Source organism: Aptenodytes forsteri, unplaced genomic scaffold, assembly GCF_000699145.1.
Source record: "Aptenodytes forsteri isolate BGI_AS27 unplaced genomic scaffold, ASM69914v1 Scaffold2, whole genome shotgun sequence".
Taxonomy (NCBI): Eukaryota; Metazoa; Chordata; class Aves; order Sphenisciformes; family Spheniscidae; genus Aptenodytes; species Aptenodytes forsteri.
In genome coordinates, this window is record NW_008795695.1 from 2,598,633 (window position 1) to 2,617,916 (window position 19,284).

General features: G+C 34.3%; 1 protein-coding gene across 1 annotated transcript in view; it reads left to right on the top strand.

Annotated features, from left to right (window-relative positions):
* Positions 1-19,284, top strand: part of NCAM2 (neural cell adhesion molecule 2) — a 156,168-nt gene that overhangs the window by 42,673 nt on the left and 94,211 nt on the right. The window contains exon 9 of the mRNA XM_009283059.1: positions 13,023-13,173. Within this exon, the coding sequence (XP_009281334.1) occupies positions 13,023-13,173 (151 nt within the window). The remainder of the gene's footprint in view (positions 1-13,022; positions 13,174-19,284) is intronic.

Sequence of the window (19,284 nt, forward strand, 5' to 3'; positions counted from 1 at the left end):
CCTGAAGCATAATGCAAGAGTCTTATTTCTTTGCATTGGGAAAAGTGAAGACAGCACCATCCCTTACTGACAGCTTCTGAAATTCAGCAAACAATATTTCTTAGGACTGCAAAATTGAACCATAGGTCTGAGCTCTGATTGATGGTCAACATAACTCCCATCTATGCATGGACTCAACCTGTGTTATTAAAATTTCTAAATGTTGCAATAACATAGATAATGGTATCAACAATAAGATGTTTTTTGTCTTTCTATAAATTTCTGCTTGTACAAATCAAGTTGTGACATTTATGCCAAAGGTTAATGAATTAATAGCATGTGGTAATCTTTACCTTACTGTAAGCTGATCATCTAACATGCTTTAATATATCTTAAGGGTAGCTGATATGCAATGTTAAAGCCCTCAGGGTTATATTATTTGGTAAAAATTGATTGAATTAACATAGTACTCTATAAATGTTCGTCCTTTTAAAATAGTATACAAAAGTGGATATTTAATATAGAAATTTGCATTAAGAATAGAGTTTTGTGAATATTTAGAATTCCAAACTGAATAAATACCATTTTACCAGCACATTTCAGAAGCCCCATTTGGAGTTATGGTCTGTTGATCAATATATATTTTCTGTTTTAGTTTAGAAAATGTGAAAATAAGTACAGAATCTCATCAGAAACGACAGTGGCTTCCTTTACAGATTTTAAATGTAGGAGGGGGAAAAGAGAATTAGCATGTATACTGATTAGACAAACATATTTGCAGTATAGAACATGTGATGTTATGTAGACCACAGTTATCACTGCTTCCTTATCACAGATTCAAAGTGATTTCAGTAATACCAAAACTATAGCAATCACTATTGAGATAAAAGTATCACTATCTCACCCAAAAGCATTACTGTAGGCATTTAAAATTAAGACCTCTAAGAACTTTAAGATTTATGGATATTCTTTAAGAATTTCTGAACTCACCAGTCATCATATTTAGCAGATATGCCCTAATAATGTTAAAAAAACTTCACAAATTCTGTATGAAAATGTATGGATTTATATAAACAGATTAGTCCTTTTGTCTTTATTACCTTTATCATCATATTTGTTAAAATGAAATTGTGTGGTCATGAAACATTACACATGCATCATTCACCTTGTAGCAAACGCCAAAATACTAAATAACATGGGGATTTTTTGCTCATGAGATATCCTCAGCAAATGTATTTTTTGGCAATTTTATTGGTAACTTTGTTTCTTGGATGAGACGTTGAGAGGTAGTAGCTGTACAAGAGAGAAAGAAAACTCTTACCCCTACCAGCAGCCCACCAAGAGGCCATTTGCTGCCCACAGTCTCCTCTGTTCCAACGTGTGTCCTTCCCACAGGCTGCAGTTCTTCAAGAACTGCTCCAGCATGCGTCTTTTCCACAGGGTACAGTCCTTCAGGAACAGACTGCTCCAGCATGGGTCCCCCATGGGCCACAGGTCCTGCCAGGAGCCTGCTTCGGAGTGGACTCTCCACGGGCTGCAGCTTTCTTCAGGGCATGTCCACCTGCTGCGGGGTGGGGTCTTCCGTGGGCTGCAGTGTGGATATCCACTCCACCATGGACCTTCGTGGGCTGCAGGGGGACAACCTGCTTCACCGTGGTCTTCTCCATGGCCTGCCGGGGAATCTCTGCTCGGGCGCCTGGAGCACCTCCTCCCCCTCCTCCTTCTCCCACTTTGATGTCTGCAGGGCTGTTTCTCACACTTTTTTCCTCACTTCTCTTTTTCCTCTCCTTCTTCACCCAGAAATTGATTACCTTCCTTCAGGCATCCCTCTCCCCTCCCAGTTTGCCTGCATACCTGAGATTCCTAGAGCTGGGACTAATTTTTTAGCTGTGATTAATTTATCCACACGGTCTCTTCAGTTTATGGGTTGTTACAGATCTGTTTCTTCAGCAATGTACTATGTATAACTTCCAATAATTTAATTTAATAATATATACTCCTTGAGGTTTCCTAATTTGTGCAGTTGAGTAGGAAATGCTGTAAGCTGACTGAAAATAAGCTATAGATTGGTTTTAGGGTTTGTTTCTCAGTGATACTTTCCCTAGCAGAATGACATATGGGTTTTTGTGCTGCCATGTTGAAATCTGTGCTTTCCAATTTATTTCAAACTCTAGTAGCAGCACATTTTTCCATAACAGTTTCCACCCAATTTGACTGATAAATTCAGCATAATCTTTTATTTATATCTGTATATATAAATAAAATTAGAAATGTAAACAGAGAAACTCTATTGGATGATACCAATTAAATAAAATAATTTGAAAAGAAATATTTCTGTGCCCTTTCAGATATGTCCAGGTTAGCTCATTTTCTCCATTTTGCTTGCTACTGCAATAATTTCCTGTTGTTTCTTCAGTTGCAAAAAGCCCTACAGAATTATCGAGGTTGGTGAGCAAAGACTTTTTGATCTGTGAGATCTGGATCTGTGTCCTCCTGCAGACAATTCCCCTGCTCCTCATGACTCAAGTTATGCATTTCTGGCTTTCTGTGCCTTTCCTTCCCCTAAGGAAGCCTTGTTGCTTATAGATCCCCCTGCAGGGCTCCACCTCATCCCAGTTTCCAGGCAGACTTCCCATCTGCTGTCTAGCCGTAGTCATTTTAATAAAATATACATCACCTTTACAGAGAACTGGAAAGGATCCCAAGGTGCATACAACTACTGAACAAACCAGTAAGAGAAACTCAAATCGTGATTCCCCTCCCGCCAAAGAAAGCACATGTTGTGCTGCTCTGTATGGGCTGTTCTGTGGTATATAACTGCATACCTTCACCACGTCAGTTATTCCTGCAACTAAAGCTGAACTGTGTCATGGTTTGAACCTGAATTCTATGAAAATGAAATTAATGTATATACAAATGCATTAAGCTCAGTTTGAGATTCTGGGAATAGTTGCCATTTTAAAGGTTATTTTATATTCTTACAGAAGATTTTTGTGAGAAAGGGGGGCATAAAAGCCGTATTTATCCAAGAATTTGTTATCAGTCCAAGTAATGTTTTATCAATTTAAACAAAATAAAACAAACAATTAGTCTAGTTACAGTGATAGGAACACTTTAATCCAAGTTATCTAAGTAATGCAGGGGAAAAAAGTTAACATTGCAGTTAAAATGTTATACAAAAGCCTCCTAGTTTTCTTTTCATTGTTATAGTCACCCATCCAGTATTACCCTGAGACCTGAGGTTGACAGTACTTATTTTCTTAAAAAAAAAAAAAAAGGGAGAGAAGGGTTGACAATTCAGCAGCATCCTAAATTCTTCTCCAGGGGAAAATACAAATGACTTAATCTCCCACCCCAACCCCTTAAAAAGAAACCTAACGAAAACCATGCTTCCTTCCCTGCCTTGGGTCAACTTCAAGTTATTTTTGTCCATTTTGTATTGCAGCCAGCTTACGTGCTTTGTCTTCATGGGTTTCCAGCTACAGGTTGTTTTGGTGTTTGTTTTTTTTTTTTTTGCCATTTTCACCTGTTAGTTATTAAAGTTACAGAACTGCCTCCTCCAGTCCCAATTAAGATAAAGAGCTAATGTTTGTTAGTTAGACCTTTGCCATACGTGGTACTTAACACAGAGCTAAGTGGAAACAAATTTGGGTAGTTACCTGATGACTAGGGACTTGCAATCATAAAGCAAACTGAAATCACCTCAGAACAAGGCAACCCCTGGCAAGTCCCAAGTCTCTGCGCTGCTGGAACAGTGCAGAGCCTTTACTAGTAATAGGAGAATCCTACTTACTGGGCTACAGTCCCTGCCTGAAGGAAAGCTGGAATCCTAGTGCTTGATGTTTCCTTGTTCTTTCACAGTTTTGTAACTCATTCTGTATGGGCCGTTTGGTGTAGTATAGTGGTATAGTTTCACCGTACTAGTTATTTCTACAGCTGAAGTTAACGTTTACTTCAGATTTGAACTGACCTGAACAGAAACAGGACCAGGTTGAAGTTCCTAGTCAGAATAACCATACTTGTTGCTACTGATGCTGTATATATTTAATAGTGATTATTCTTGTTCAGATGTACAGAGATTGAGTAATCACTGAAGAATAAATTCTGGGAAATCACAGTTAGTATTTTAAGTCTGAGCAGTCCTAGATCCCATATTGATACATGTTTGGAGCCCTATGCTTATGCTAGAGTTTTCCCTTACTCCTCCTTTGCAGGAAGACCTTGTGACTCCAGTTTGCACAAATGCTTTGCAACCATTTTAAAGGTTTACAAAGCTGAAGTATAATCACCTGTGTCTCATTCTCATTTATCCAAAGAATCAATTTACAATAAGATTTGATTGTCTAAAGGAAAATGTAATTGTATAGTATAATCATTATTTTTAGTGGCTGTTTTATGTGAGGTCTGTACTGAGTAAGAATGTTGTACTTAATGGTCTTATTCCTGAGAATTTTGCTGGTCTGAATCCATCTGAGCCACCCATGTTAATGGCATCACAGCAGTGTTGGAGTAGATTCAGATCAGCAAAATTCTTAGGAATATAACCATTAAACAGAGTATTTATGAGTGAATCAGAATTTCTAATTACAAAGTTACATATGTAATTATTACAGTTGTAATATTTCTGTTATAAACACTCATTTGTGGTTACTATTGTTATTTTTTATAGCCAACAGTAATGCTGGTTTTCGTCTACAAGCTTTTTTCATACGATGCTAATATTTTTGCCATTAATAACCATCAACCATTTATTTCTTGTGATTTGCATCTTTAGTGGAAGTAATTTTGAATGGCTGATGATCATATTTTCTCTCTTTATTATTTTTCTTTCATACTCTTTTGTGAGTAAAAACCAATCAAGGAAAGAAGTTCAGTTTTCTGTTTCACGTCTTAGTAAGTGGTTTTGGTGTATTGGATATCCCGTGTCATCTCATTATGTAACAACTTAAGTTTGAAAGAAATGCCAGCATGAATCAATCAAATATCAGTTCATAATTTCTAACAGTTATATGAAGCTTTCAAGAATACAAAGAATGTTGCTTAATGGTCTTATTCCTGAGAATTTTGCTGGTCTGAATCCATCTGAGCCACCCATGTTAATGGCATCACAGCAGTGTTGGAGTAGATTCAGATCAGCAAAATTCTTAGGAATATAACCATTAAACAGAGTATTTATGAGTGAATCAGAATTTCTAATTACAAAGTTACATATGTTATTATTACAGTTGTAATATTTCTGTTATAAACACTCATTTGTGGTTACTATTGTTATTTTTTATAGCCAACAGTAATGCTGGTTTTCCTCTACAAGCTTTTTTCATACGATGCTAATATTTTTGCCATTAATAACCATCAACCATTTATTTCTTGTGATTTGCATCTTTAGTGGAAGTAATTTTGAATGGCCGATGATCATATTTTCTCTCTTTATTATTTTTCTTTCATACTCTTTTGTGAGTAAAAACCAATCAAGGAAAGAAGTTCAGTTTTCTGTTTCACGTCTTTGTAAGTGGTTTTGGTGTATTGGATATCCCGTGTCATCTCATTATGTAACAACTTAAGTTTGAAAGAAATGCCAGCATGAATCAATCAAATATCAGTTCATAATTTCTAACAGTTATATGAAGCTTTCAAGAATACATTTTTCCTGAGACTGTACATGCTGTTAACAACCTGCATAGAACCTGCTCCTATTTCCAATCTGAATTCTTTAAACGTAACTGCTATGTCTGCAGATGAACAGAAAATCAAAACACCGATATTTTTTTCTTCAAGATTAGTTTTTTGTGACTTCCCTGGTGTTACATGATAGATCTACAAACAATAGGCTCTTCAATTATTTCTTCCTTGTGGAAAAACAAATTCCTAACAAATTCAGGAATTTGCAGCATGCTGACGTATATATTTAATGAGCTGCAGTTCTAAAACAATCACAAGGTCTCCTATAAAAATCACTGAAGTCCAAGACACTGCTGTAGCATTATTCTGATTCACTGGACATTAAGGCATATGCACGTAGCAATACTCTGGAATTTTCTGCTGTCTCCAACAGGTGCATGGATAGAATACATTTACCTGAAGAGAATGGGAAATATTGTGAATATACCATCCATAATCCAGAAGGGAGCTTCCATCAGCTTCTACACGATGATGGCTGTTGTGACTAACAGCCCTTTCTCATCATCAAAGGTAGATTTTCAGACTAGGAATTGCTGGTCACTACATTTAATAGACTTCTGGAATTTTATCATCATTTAGTATCAGCATGTCAGGTTGCAGAAGTTCTTATCTTTCATGCTGCTTCAAGGAATAGTTTCATGAGCAATTACGATCTGCTTAAACCTCACATATAAGAAACATCAGCCTGAAGTATGTTATCTGAAGTTTTCCTCTCATGTGAATATCAACACAACCAAAAATCAGAAAGCTTCCTAAAAAAATTGTTATTCATGAAATTCCAAAGATGATTCTGTTAATCGGTATTTGTTTTCTCCTTGAAAATTTGGTGATGTGTACTCGGAACATGACCAAGACAACATAATGAGTTGGCAATTTTTGACAATTTGATCTGAAGAAGGAAGAGCTAGGCATCAAATTAAAACAGGTTCTTCCCCGCCCCCCCCCGATGTGAGGATCTTCTACCATGTACATCTGCAGCAGCTCCTTTGGAGGAACTTGAAAAAGTCCTGCAGTTTTTACTCAAGTTATATGTTCTCACAATGACTGTCCTTGAATATGTTGCACGGTGTTTTACAAAAGAAACAACAATCTCAATTCTAAGCCACTGTTTCTTCATCTTTTCTGTTGTTAACACATGCAATGCATGTCCAAAATAGCACTAAAGTACACAAGGTGTCAGAAGACATAGTTGGTAAATATGTGACAGGCAAATGACCTGCAGTGGTGTAACTATGGACAGTAGTGGCACTTCGATCACAAATAAGCTTTAAACATTAGAAGAAAAACAAATAAAGGTATTTCAACTTGTCTAGATTTTAAATGTAGGGGTTTTGTTGCTTGCAGTCTTGCATTTGGACTTCAAGGGATGAAGGAGTGTTTTGTCAGCCAAACAGTAAACTCTGTAGGAGGGAAGATAATCAACACAAAGTCACAGCTGCTCTAACCATCCAAGTAATATTATCAAAATCCAGCTACAAATGAGTCACCAATTTCTGCATCTGTTCTCACCTTCCACTCTTGCTTTCAGCTAGCTCAAAATGCACATTTTGGCAGCCATACAACTTCATCTCCTTTGGTGCTACAGTCCCTAAGTGGGAGTTGGAGAAATGGTTGATAAATCAAACTCAACCACTAATCACACCATCCATCTCTTCCCAAGTACAGCTTTCTACAGTTGACAAAGAACGACAATTTCTAAGCATCATAATCAGCTAATTCTCCCCTTCTGAGAAATTACACTTTTTGAACTACAGTGGCAATGGAATTGTGAGATGGAACGCTCCATGGTACCTGAATAAGTTATTCTGTCCCAGAAGCTGTTCGTATCTCTCTGTGGATGTTGTACTCTCATCACATCTCTATTCTCTCTAGCAATCATACCCTGAAAACTGCATACCTCCTCTGCATGTGGAACCCTTGAAATACACTGTTATCATCATTCTGGTACTGCCTTGGGAGCTCTGGAACATGGTTTTGGAGCTGTGCATCGACCAGTCAGGTCAGCATCAGCCGGTCAGGACTTTGGGAATATTCACGTGTGGAACTACAAATCATGTGAGAAGTTCGGGAAGCAAGAGCATGACAGAAAAAGTCAGGTAGTAGAATAGCATATATAGCGTGACAAGAATTTTATCAAAATAAAAAAAATATATATTTACTTTAACAGAATCTGTAGAATTAATCTCAAGTGATGAGATACCTCCCATTTTATGATTATTGTAGAATTCATTTGGGTTAAGCTACATATTCTGAGTAAGAATATTGCAAGTGCAGAAAGTTCTCACCCTTTGGTGTTTGGGTTTTTTTTTCAGAAGGCACATTTTGATACTTCAGAGTTGTCATTGTGGATAATTTTACTTGGACACCTGTGTAGAACAGTTTTGTTTCCTTTGACAATGACCGAGAACTAGACTGCTATCAGTATTCAAAATAAAAGGTGTTTTTCTGTGAAATGTTAAATTCTTAATTTGGGGAATGTGGGGTTTATGTGGATAAAATCACAAAGTCATCTGTACCTGAGCTGTACCTATCAAAGTCTCTGCTGAAGTTTTGTCACTTGTGTTTTAGCTTTATGCTGGTGATGAGGTTGTGGGGGAAAAAAAACACCCCCAAAACCCCCCAAAACCCACTTTTATTTATGAATTCTATGAAATTCTATAAATAACATTAATGATGAAAAATATTTTGCTTTCTTAAGACCTTATTATGATTTCCAAAATGCTGTAAAAAGGTAACTTCTGAAGACCTTGTCTGTCTTTACCATTTTCAGGACACACAATGGTCTGTTTATTGACGTTATTCTTCCAATGTCTTAGAGTGTAAGCACCTGTTAACATACTTGCTTATTGATCTTTCTAAGGAAATATGTATATCTGTATGGAACTGTGTTGACCACGTATGTTTTCAGACCTCACTGATTATTCATGCTCCACAGTGATACGGAGTAATTCAGTGAATGAGCAGAAATCATGAGTATTGAACCACAGAGACTGTTCTGTTTGTCTAGGATTTTGTTTTGTCTATTTTTTATACTCTTTATTAATACTAAGAAATAAAAGCATGTGTACTTATTCAATCTAGCAGAAAACACCATAGTACGTATTTTACATCTCTCCCACTATAACATTTGAAAGGGAAAAAAAAAAAAAAAACCAATTTACTAGGTATCCATTATTATTTCAGGCAGACTTGAGAGTTACTGACGTTATTAATTTATAGAGATTATATTTGTATTTTGATTTGTCACCAGTGGCATCTCCAATGCTTTTTTTCTGGTGGGGATTTCTACTGAGGACTACTGGGCAGGTGCAGTGTACTTCGTGTTCCCACATGTGCTGCCTCTTCCTCTTCCTGTTTCGGTGTGTTATGGTGCCAGACATGGTGCTAACACATGCTCTCCGTACTGAGCACAGGAGGGAAATAAGCCTTAGAAAGATTTTACCAAGGGTTATAAAGTTCTGGTGGTTACAGACCCCAAGGTTAGGGCTGCCCCTGTTTGATATTGTGTATTTGCTGTTCAAAGTTAAATAAGATGAATGACTGACGTTATGGATCAGTATGAATGCAGACTTCTGCTTTGTTGGTATATTCTGGTTTTGATAATGCCCTTTACAAGAATGGGAAAATATAACTAGCATGGTTTCAGTTTTTGCTTGAGGCTAACACAGTATATTAAATTTTTGTCCCAGCTTCTTCATTGCTCTTTGCTATAGTAAACTTCTGTGTCTCTGCTGTGTTCCTAATATTCATTCCTAGCTGTGCTTCAGCATGACTGCACTGTTATTGTGCTTTTTGTGTCAAAATGTGTCCTTGACTTATTTACCCAGATCTCTATTAACTGACTTATACCATAGAACAATATAATACAGCCACACGAGTATTTTTGAAGTCCTTGTGAAAATTCATCATACTATCTAGCATTTTTCATTTGCACATGTTAGTCTCCGGCATATTCTGGGAATCCTCTCTAGACATAGGCACCTGCTTCAAAATATTGTCATTTATGTATGTATGTATTTATTTATTTATGGAATTTTCTTGGTCTGTATTTGCACTCTTCTTTTCTTTCACATATTTCTGTGTTCAGGAATGTCAGCCAAACAGTATATTTTTAATCAGGTATTGCACCATGTTTGCAGAAAAATTAATGAAATTGTACACTAATCCATCTGCAGAATAGGACCAGGGAACAGGACTTCTTAAACTGTTCATGAAGAAGCCACAGGACAAAAAGCATTCTGAGCAATGTGGCAGAAAACATTAAATATTTTACATTACTTTATAAGCAATTTCAAAGAGACTATTGTAATAATTTTCAGACAATTTTGAAAAAGTATAAATTAACTTTAGTGAATACGTATTTTTATGATCATTTGGGCCAAATTTTCTTGCCTACAATTGTTATGTGGTTTATTTGGTTTTGTGGACTTTGCTTAACCTAGTAGATCCCTCTCAAAATGCTTCTTACCATATATTTGATGATGAGAATAGACGATGTGGTCATGCAAAATTCTCCTATCATTCAGAGTATTTATTAGGTTGTTTTTTGCCCTAACTGTAAACCTAAGACATATTATGTCATCCATTTTTGAATAAAATATTTTTTTCTCATACATGAGAACATAGGAAAGTTATTTTGAGTACAGACCAAATGTGTACATGTCAAAGTAATTTTTTCCAGCAGTATCAGAAAATAATTTAGATAACCTAAAAACAATATTGAGAAGTTACTGTAAAAAACTATTTAATTTTAAGGATCTTTGTGCTTATTTTCATTACCTTTTTTTTTTAAACATCAATTAGCACTTGTATCTGTGCTTTGGAATGTATAGAATTAATTGTAGTGAAATATATACTGAATGAAACAGTGAATTGTAATATTTGGGATTACTAATATTTGGGATTACTATTGAACTGATAAAGTTTTACTTTGTTATCAAATTCAAAATAGCACTACAAATTTTATACTTCTGTAAAAATACCTTTAGTGATTTTAGTGAGGATTATAAATAATTTAACTCTTTTTACAGGAATCCTATTGACCATACTGCCCAGAAGGTACAACTAGTACATGCTTATTTTTCAGAGAATGAAGAATTACCATTTGGAATATATATTTCCAATTCAGTTTTTTTTCTCTTTTTCCTATATGCTTCCAACAACCTATTACTGGAAATTTAAGATTGAGCTAGCTGAATAATCTCTATCTGATTCAGAAAATCATGGTGAAAGAACTTCAGTGAATGTGTCGTTACAGCTAGAGGTCAATATAATTTCACGGAAAGACACTTTCCATTGTGCAAGGAGAAAGTACTAAGAATAAATTTGGCTCCTCATTGTGGTTTTGTGATATACAATAAGGAAGGGCAAAGAGAATATTTTTCTCAAAGTATCTGTTATCTACTACTACTGTCTATTGTATAGAGCTACCTTAGTGCTTTAGGGGGGCAGCTCTTAATGAATCACTAATACAGTATTTAGTACTGCATCTGTGATTCGTAGTCACAGGTTGTTTCAGCATATGTCTTCTCACAGTTTCAAATGTAACTTCTTAGGGAAATATTTGTAATCAAGGTAAAATCAGAAATAGAATTGCTAAAGTGTATGTACATTTTAGGTAGGAATAATGTAGATTTACCATTGTATTACATGATTTTTTTTTAAAAAAGCAAATAATTCATAGGTAAATAATACTGTTATTAACTGTCATACAAAGTACTTGTAAAATATATATAAAAATATATATCAGAAATTAGAAAACTATTTATCGTTTTGTTTTAGAAAAATTGCATTTTAGTTATCCCAAGAAATTGCATTTTAGTTATCCCAAGAAAACCCTCCAAAAAACATGACATTCAGTACTGTAGTATGTTTACTAGTAACTTTATAACTTTTCTCTTTCCTTTTTTAAAGGTATAATGAAAATAGAATTTTCAACACTAGAAATGACATAAGAGATAACTAAGTGGTGTTAGTTACTAATTTTTACCAACCCAGAGGTTTTTAGGTTTGCTCTTGCATTAGAATTCCACAACTTTAATTTATGTACCTATGCTGTGACGTTTTCACAGAAAACAAAATTCAGTGTTCTTGGATTCTGATGTGGGATCAGAATACTTTTCTTTCCGTAGAAATTATGATATACAGAATGGTTTTTATGACTGCTTTATGTCAAATATTTTAAGATCTAAATTGTGTTCATTTTTCCTGTATTCAGTGAAGAAACAATTGTACAGAATTAAAAACTCAGTCACTTAAATATCAGCTGCCACTTGGTGAGTATTTAGTGTAAAAAGCAGTAAACTTGACTGTATGTATTTGTAGGACTGGACATTAAAGTATGTTTCAAGTTTAAATGTGATACAGTGAAATAGTTACTGGTTTACCCTCCCTTTTCCACCTTCCCTCAATAATGAAGGTAGGTAAATACCAGTATTTTTTATCAGCCTTTTTTTTCCTCAAACGAAAAAAGTGAAACAAAGAAGTAAAGGAATTTTCCCAAAGCTACAAAACAAGCAAAGAGCAGAAACAGATTAAAAATAACTTCTTTTTCCTCAGGTATACTACTCCATGAAGGTTGAAGTGTCAAGCAGTGGATTTTTTTTTAATTGTTTTATTTAGCTTTCCCTAATATTTTATACTCTTGAAATTCAAGTACTTTTTGGGGAGGGGGTGGGGAGGTGTTATGGATAAGGATTTTTATGAAGTTGCTAAATATAAAATTTATGCTCTAGAAAATCAGAAGCCAGCATTCATTTTTCTCCCTTGCCTTTTTCCATGTAATGATATGGAAATGAAATCCAGAAATTCCAGTTGCATTTATGGATCATGTTTTTTAACAATTGTGAGCTTGTGACAAGAAAATGTGAATAATGGAAATAAATCTATGACTGGATTTGTGTTTTGATCATTGTTTGGAGGGGATATTTCTATTCAGTTTCACAGTTACATTTTTAAGGACAAGAGAGATAATGCTAACTGTAATCTAAGATACTATGATTTTACATGTATGCGTTTTCATTAACTGCAGCATCATAACAAAATGAGTGACATCATAAACAGGTTTTGAGTATGCAGTTCACTATTGCAGTCATAAGTGGGTACATTTTGTGGTTTACCTTGACAATGTTCCTTTAAGCATGTACTTATTCCCTTGATTATAGTGCCTAGAAACAGAACATCTTTTTCTATATTTTTTTTAATTTATTTAACAAATTTCGAAGTTGCTTAGCTGTCAGTAATAACTTCACCATGGGTGAAGGGATGCTTTCAGTCATACTTATCAATGGTGTTTAATATATAAAACATACATAAATATACATATATATATAAAACCTTTCTTTTTCCTGAATCAATGTAAACAGAGCCCAGATGGCCGTATAGAAGTCAAAGGGCAGCATGGAAAATCGTCACTGCATATTAAAGATGTGAAGTTGTCAGATTCAGGGAGATATGACTGTGAAGCTGCAAGTAGAATTGGTGGGCACCAAAAGAGCATGTACCTTGATATTGAATGTAAGTTCTAATATTTTGTTTTCTCTTTTAAATTTGTTTTAAAAGAAAAAAAAAGTACATTCTTAATGGAAGGTCAGTTTTTCCTAGTAATTCATGTTTAAACTTGCATAATTTAAGAAAGCATGTTCTTCTGTAGTTAGTGATATGGAATTCTGTGGAGGAATCCTGTCTTTTCTAAAGTTGACAAGACCCTTGTCGGTGATTTAAGCAGGACAGTATTTCATCTGAGATCATATTCCAGTGGTATTACCCACTTACTTAAGGCTAAGCGTAATAACTTCAAATCTTCGGGCTAGTGGAGACTGCTGTGGGTGAAAAGTATTCAGTGCGATAATGTAAGGATTGATTTGAGCAACAGCTCAGTCTTGAGCTTAACCTTCTAAGGTTCAACAGTCTTCTGGTTTTTTCCTTGTTCTCTGTTTTACTAATCCCCAGCAAGTCTCTAGCCCGTCTTATAACCCCTCCTGGAGTTCACAAGTTTGTGATAATCTCTTTTAGACAGGCTGCTTTATGGACAGGCTGCTTTATTCAAAGCTTTTAAAATTTATCCAGGAGAAAAGGAGATTGTTTTTGCTTAGAGAAGAGTCTGATGCTATAGAAGCCAATCAGAGGATATAAATTTGAAATATACAAAAATTCATTGGAAAATTGCCTCTTCAAACTGTTCTTCAAATTCATGAAGCAAAGGTCTTCGAAAAATGAAAACAAACAAACAAAATCCTTCTTTTATATTTCATTGTCGTTCTATTTTGCTAGAGATTTTCTAGATACATTTGTTCTACATTTGCAATATAGCTTGAGTTGAGCCTGTTTGAGATTGAGGCTCTGAACAGAAAGTCTTTCCAGCGGGAAGACAGAAGTTGGAATAGGATCTGTGGCAGAGAAAGATAAGTAACGGTTGCAGACTATCAGCTGAGTGATTTCCTGAGGAGTTCTAAAAGTGACTTCAGTATACAGTTGCATTTTCCATCTTTTTGGCAAGCAAACAATGCATTATGACATAGGAAATAAATCTGAAAGGAAAATGAGAAATGGTGAAAGTTGTAATTGGATGTTAGGAATGGAGAGATTTGCCAACCCAGAAGACCTAAGAAATAAATACAGTATTTATTAATAGCTTTAACATAGCTACTCTTCAATAAATAGACATATGAAGGGATTTGAAACTTCGCAAAATATTATTATTCTTTTGGGAACATATTGATTTACTATATTTGTTTCTTTAATGAGTGCACTGATGCACTGATAATTATTTATTTTATATGTATATAAAGGAAAAAAAAAAATTACTAGATAAAAATGCAAGTTCAGTGAAGTTCCTGTAAAATTTCTGTAAAATCCTGTCCTCCTCTACACAGTGATATGAAATATATTGTTTGATTAATTTTGATTAAGGTTATGTAGCCGTTGTGCTTTAAAAAATTAAATAAATACCTTTTGTGTTCAGAAGAGAGATATAGGATGCACCACATTTTATGAAACGTGGGCAACTGAAATTTAAGAATTTATTAGCAGCACAGAATTCATACTAAAGGGCATAACAAAATCTCTGGATTGATACAATACATTATTATAGTCTAAGACACCTTTCTGGGTAAAAGTTTTAGAACAGATGCTAAGTGACATATTCTCATTATGGTACGGCAGGCTTAATTTTTAATATGTGTGGGAACAATCAAATATGGAATACCGTTTTGGTTTAAGTATGATTTTATGCCTTGGTAGACACTACAAATACATTCTTTTATGAAGCAGGTGTCATAGTTATCCTTCATTCCAGTTATTTCACTTTGTAAGTTGCAGGCTAGAGACTTTCAGCAAAAGGTACAGGTTCAAAAACTAAACAACTAATTTGTAATCTCATAGCAAAATGGGAAAACGGGGAATTGTTATGAGATCCTGTGAAGTTGGTATTGAATAAATGATTTGACTCTTCTTGTATCATTTTGCAAGTGATATTTTTTCAGCATGTTAATTGTAATTACAAACATTGCGATCAGGGTTTTTTTCTTTTTTTTTTCCAAATATTCATTTACCAAATTGCATAAAACTCTTCAAAATATTTTAATATTCACTTCAATTTTTTTGGTTTTGTTCCCTTCACAACCAGTTTTGAGAAGAATTTTTGTGGGTATGGCTGGCTTTTTGCATAATCACTAATGAGCCATTTTAGCAGAATTTTTATTATTTTTAATAATATTCTAGTATAAAACTCAATAACTATTTTAAAATTAAAATATAAATAAATAAGCAAGACAATTTTTTATATTGTTCCATAGTTCCTAGATAGGACTACTCAATGCACCTATGCCATTCTGTATGTTAATAACAAAACTACAGCAGTTTTCTTTGTAAGTTTTAATACATTTGTCAGTTTGTGTAGTCAGGAAAGGAGCATGCTCTCATCACATCCTTAAACGTCAGTGCAGTTAAACAGGCCTAACACAGAGTGCTCTGGTGTCACTGTCTCATCCTTTTACTTACTGACCCCTATCAGAGACTTAAACTGACAGTAGGATTGCACAGAGTTTCTGTACTTTATCCGTGTTCTCTGTTGGGGTTGCTCTTGATGATAAGAGCAGTTCTCCAGGACAGGAAGAGATTATCAGGTTTGATACCAATTGGGCACAGTTAACCCTGCCTTTTATCTGAAGTAAATGCTAGACAGACATGAATTGTAGGGAACCCAGAGACATTTATAAGGGTTTCTTCCTACAAAGTGATATTTGTATTTAGTTATGTTTAGTTTTCCTTATATTCAGTATGAAAAATAAATCAAAATGACGTAAAAAAGAAAGATACCATTATAAATGTTATTTACTAATGGATTTCATTAACTGCGAAATTTGATTACACATATGAAGCCTAGTGTGTATTGGATGATGATGATAATAATAATAACAATAATAATAGAAGTAACTGATTGAAAAGTTCCTGTGTGATGGCATATATGATGTATACTAGGTATTGGGTATTAAGATGTGTCTATAGTGATTATCTATATATTTATCATAGAGAAATAGCTATTTCTTTTTTTAATAAAAACCATGATAGAAATAGATAAAAAATAGATAAAATGGGAGATACTCGAAGATGAGGTTTTCAGAAGGGCCTGAGGAAGTTAAATGTACAATTCCCAGTGAATTACAACTTGATTTGTACATATATTTGTACATACTATCAGGTGCCTTTCAAAGTTACAGTTTTCCTATGCAGATGTTTAATTTTCTAAATGGTATTTTTTGTCTTTTTAGCTGAGACATAATTATTCTGAAAAATATATGCTAGGGATATAAACGGATCTTAAAAAGCACAATACAGGCCTGACTAAGAGAAGAAAACTTCTGATGAGAGAACACATTATTTCTTGGGTTCCACAAATTATTCACTGCAATGATTAGCATTAGATTATGAAAAATCATAACTTTGACATGTTAGATATGATGGATCATCTTTCCTCATAGTATTATTCTTAGTTAGGATGCACTGATAGCATTACTAAGTTGGAAAGGATTTAAAGAAGCCTTTAATGATCAGCAGTCTATGATCCTTAGAAGTGGCTCTCTACTTGCCCTTAAAGTTTTCCTTTCATTGTGTTCAAACTATCATTAACACAGTCAGTATTTACAGCACTTAATTGTGTACTCCTAGGTGCACACATTGTGTAAGATGCTGGTCTCTCTGATTGCTCTGTATCACCAAGTGCAGATTCCTTCGGAGAATACTCCTGTTACTGGAGAAGATGTATTAAACCATGTTCTTTGGAAAAGTCTCTGGTTTTCCATATAGTACCCGGGAAGCATCCTAACTTACCGTCTTTTGTAGCTGCATTTACCAGTTTTTGCATCACTCTATTTCAGTTAAAAGTCCCAAGTTTCAACATTGATACTGCAGTTATTAGATATGCTGGATGGTCCAAAAATGCCTACTTCCTCACTGTACACAAAGCCTAGTGTTTTAGGATATAATCAACTATCACAAACATATTGCATTCAGTAATATGGTACATTTTTGCATGATATCAGCCACATGAGTGGTTGACAAATATGATTTCTTAGAAAACAATTTCTAAAAAAATCCATTTAAATAATTTAAAGTGTCTTCCAAAAATGAGGTTTTCTTACTACTGGTTTTCATCCAAACCTGAATTTTGTAGTTATATTCCTTATTAGTTATGTACCAACGTTCAGTGGTACAAAAAAAAAAATGCGTAGCATGTGCAACACAGTCTTTACCTATAAAGAAACCTGTGTAGTATTTATTATACTACTGTATTGCTTATCAGAAACAGTCTTTTTTCTTTTTCTTTTTTTCCGCCTGAATTTGAAATCAATCTCATTACTATTACAGTATTGAACTTCATTTCCCGAGTCAATTAGTCTTTTAGGCTTTTCACTTTGTTTTATGTTAGTTAGCTGTATTGCATTGTGGTTAATGCAGATGCTTTGGATTCATGCTATTTAATTTTATATCTTTGCAAAAATATACAGCATTACTTAAAAGCAGGTTGAACAAGTTGAGCTACAAATTCTATTTACCTTCAAGGAAGCAAGGCTTTGAATCAGTGAAAATAATACTACTATGTGCAAGATGTCACAGATGTTGTGACAAATGTCACAAATGTTTCAGCTACCTACTGCTATTATAAATTATAATAAATGCAGACAGTTCATACTTTAGATTCGGTTTCTGTTAGATCAGTGTATCAACATCCTGTCACTACTCACAGAATGGTTGAGGTTGGAAGGGATTGCCTCTTGTCCTGTCACTGGACACCACTGAAAAGGGCCTGGCTCTGCCTTCTTTACACCCTCCCTTCAGCTATTAATCATGGGGGCCTAGCCCTATCTTGTTATCACAGCCAAAACTGATAAACACAATCATATGATCTAAGAAAGAGACAAATGACAGGAAAAGCAATGAAGAGAAACAAAATGTTGAAATATTCTGGGAAATTTTGCATCTTTTCTATTAAAATACTATTGGCTTTAGTTACATTTCTTCCTGTCTAATTTGTAGCTTAAAATGAGAAAGGAAAGATGGAAAAGGTCAATCTTTAGCATCATGAAATACATGTCATAATTTTGACATGACTTTGGAGCTCATGAATGTCACTTACAAGATTTAAATTTTTCCTTCTTTGACTACCTTGTGCGCTTGCATAGAAGCAAATTTGGTATGCCATTGCAATGACTTAAAGGGGATAAGAATGTTGAATTCTGAGCAAAAGGTGAGGTTTACTGCATAAAGTCACTTTGCAAAAACCGTTTCACCAAAACTCCCTGTACTGAAGCAGAGATGAATGCATCTTTGTTGTCTTTTCCTGGTCTTGCAACAATAAATGTGGCAAAGTGGCTAAAATTATACTTTATTCATCTGTATAGTAAATCTACCTATTCTTTAGCCCAAAAGGGTGTAATCATACTTTAGAATAGGAATTCCATCTTAAAAACTTTTGGCCTATATATGTTAATGACTTGTTAAAATGCGATATTCATGTTAGGAATTTCTCTAAATTTTTACCTAATAGAGCTCTATACTGCATGTTTTTGCTGACCTTGCAATGAGCTTGATGTCATTTTAAGTAGATTTTTAAGAACATGTTGGCTATTTTTCTTTTAATAGAAAAATACAATTTCGAATGAATATTTGAATAAAATATAAATAAAATATTTTAGGTTTTATTCTGTTTCTCTTCTAATAATTTACTCATTTTATTAATAGGTATATATGCCTCAGCATCTTTTCTTACTGACGTAATTTTTTCACATATGCAATTGTGAAAAGTAAAGGTAAAAAAAAAAAAAAAAAAAAAAGATTTTAATGCGTAAATTTTAAACTGGTTTTCATACTTGCAAAATTCAACAGTTTTGCAAGTCATTTCCTACTATGTTAAGTGTAATTTATATTATACAATGATGACCTGTGAATGAAAAAAAGGCAACATGGCCTTTGTCCTTCTCTATACCTCCAAGATAGGTCCAGCAGAGCAGAAGCAACACATCTGAGAATTATGAAGAAAATAATCAGATGGTATGATAAGTGTAACGTTGAAACTTTGAAACTTGAACAAAACAAAATATCTTAAATTGAGATTTGTAACCTCAATAT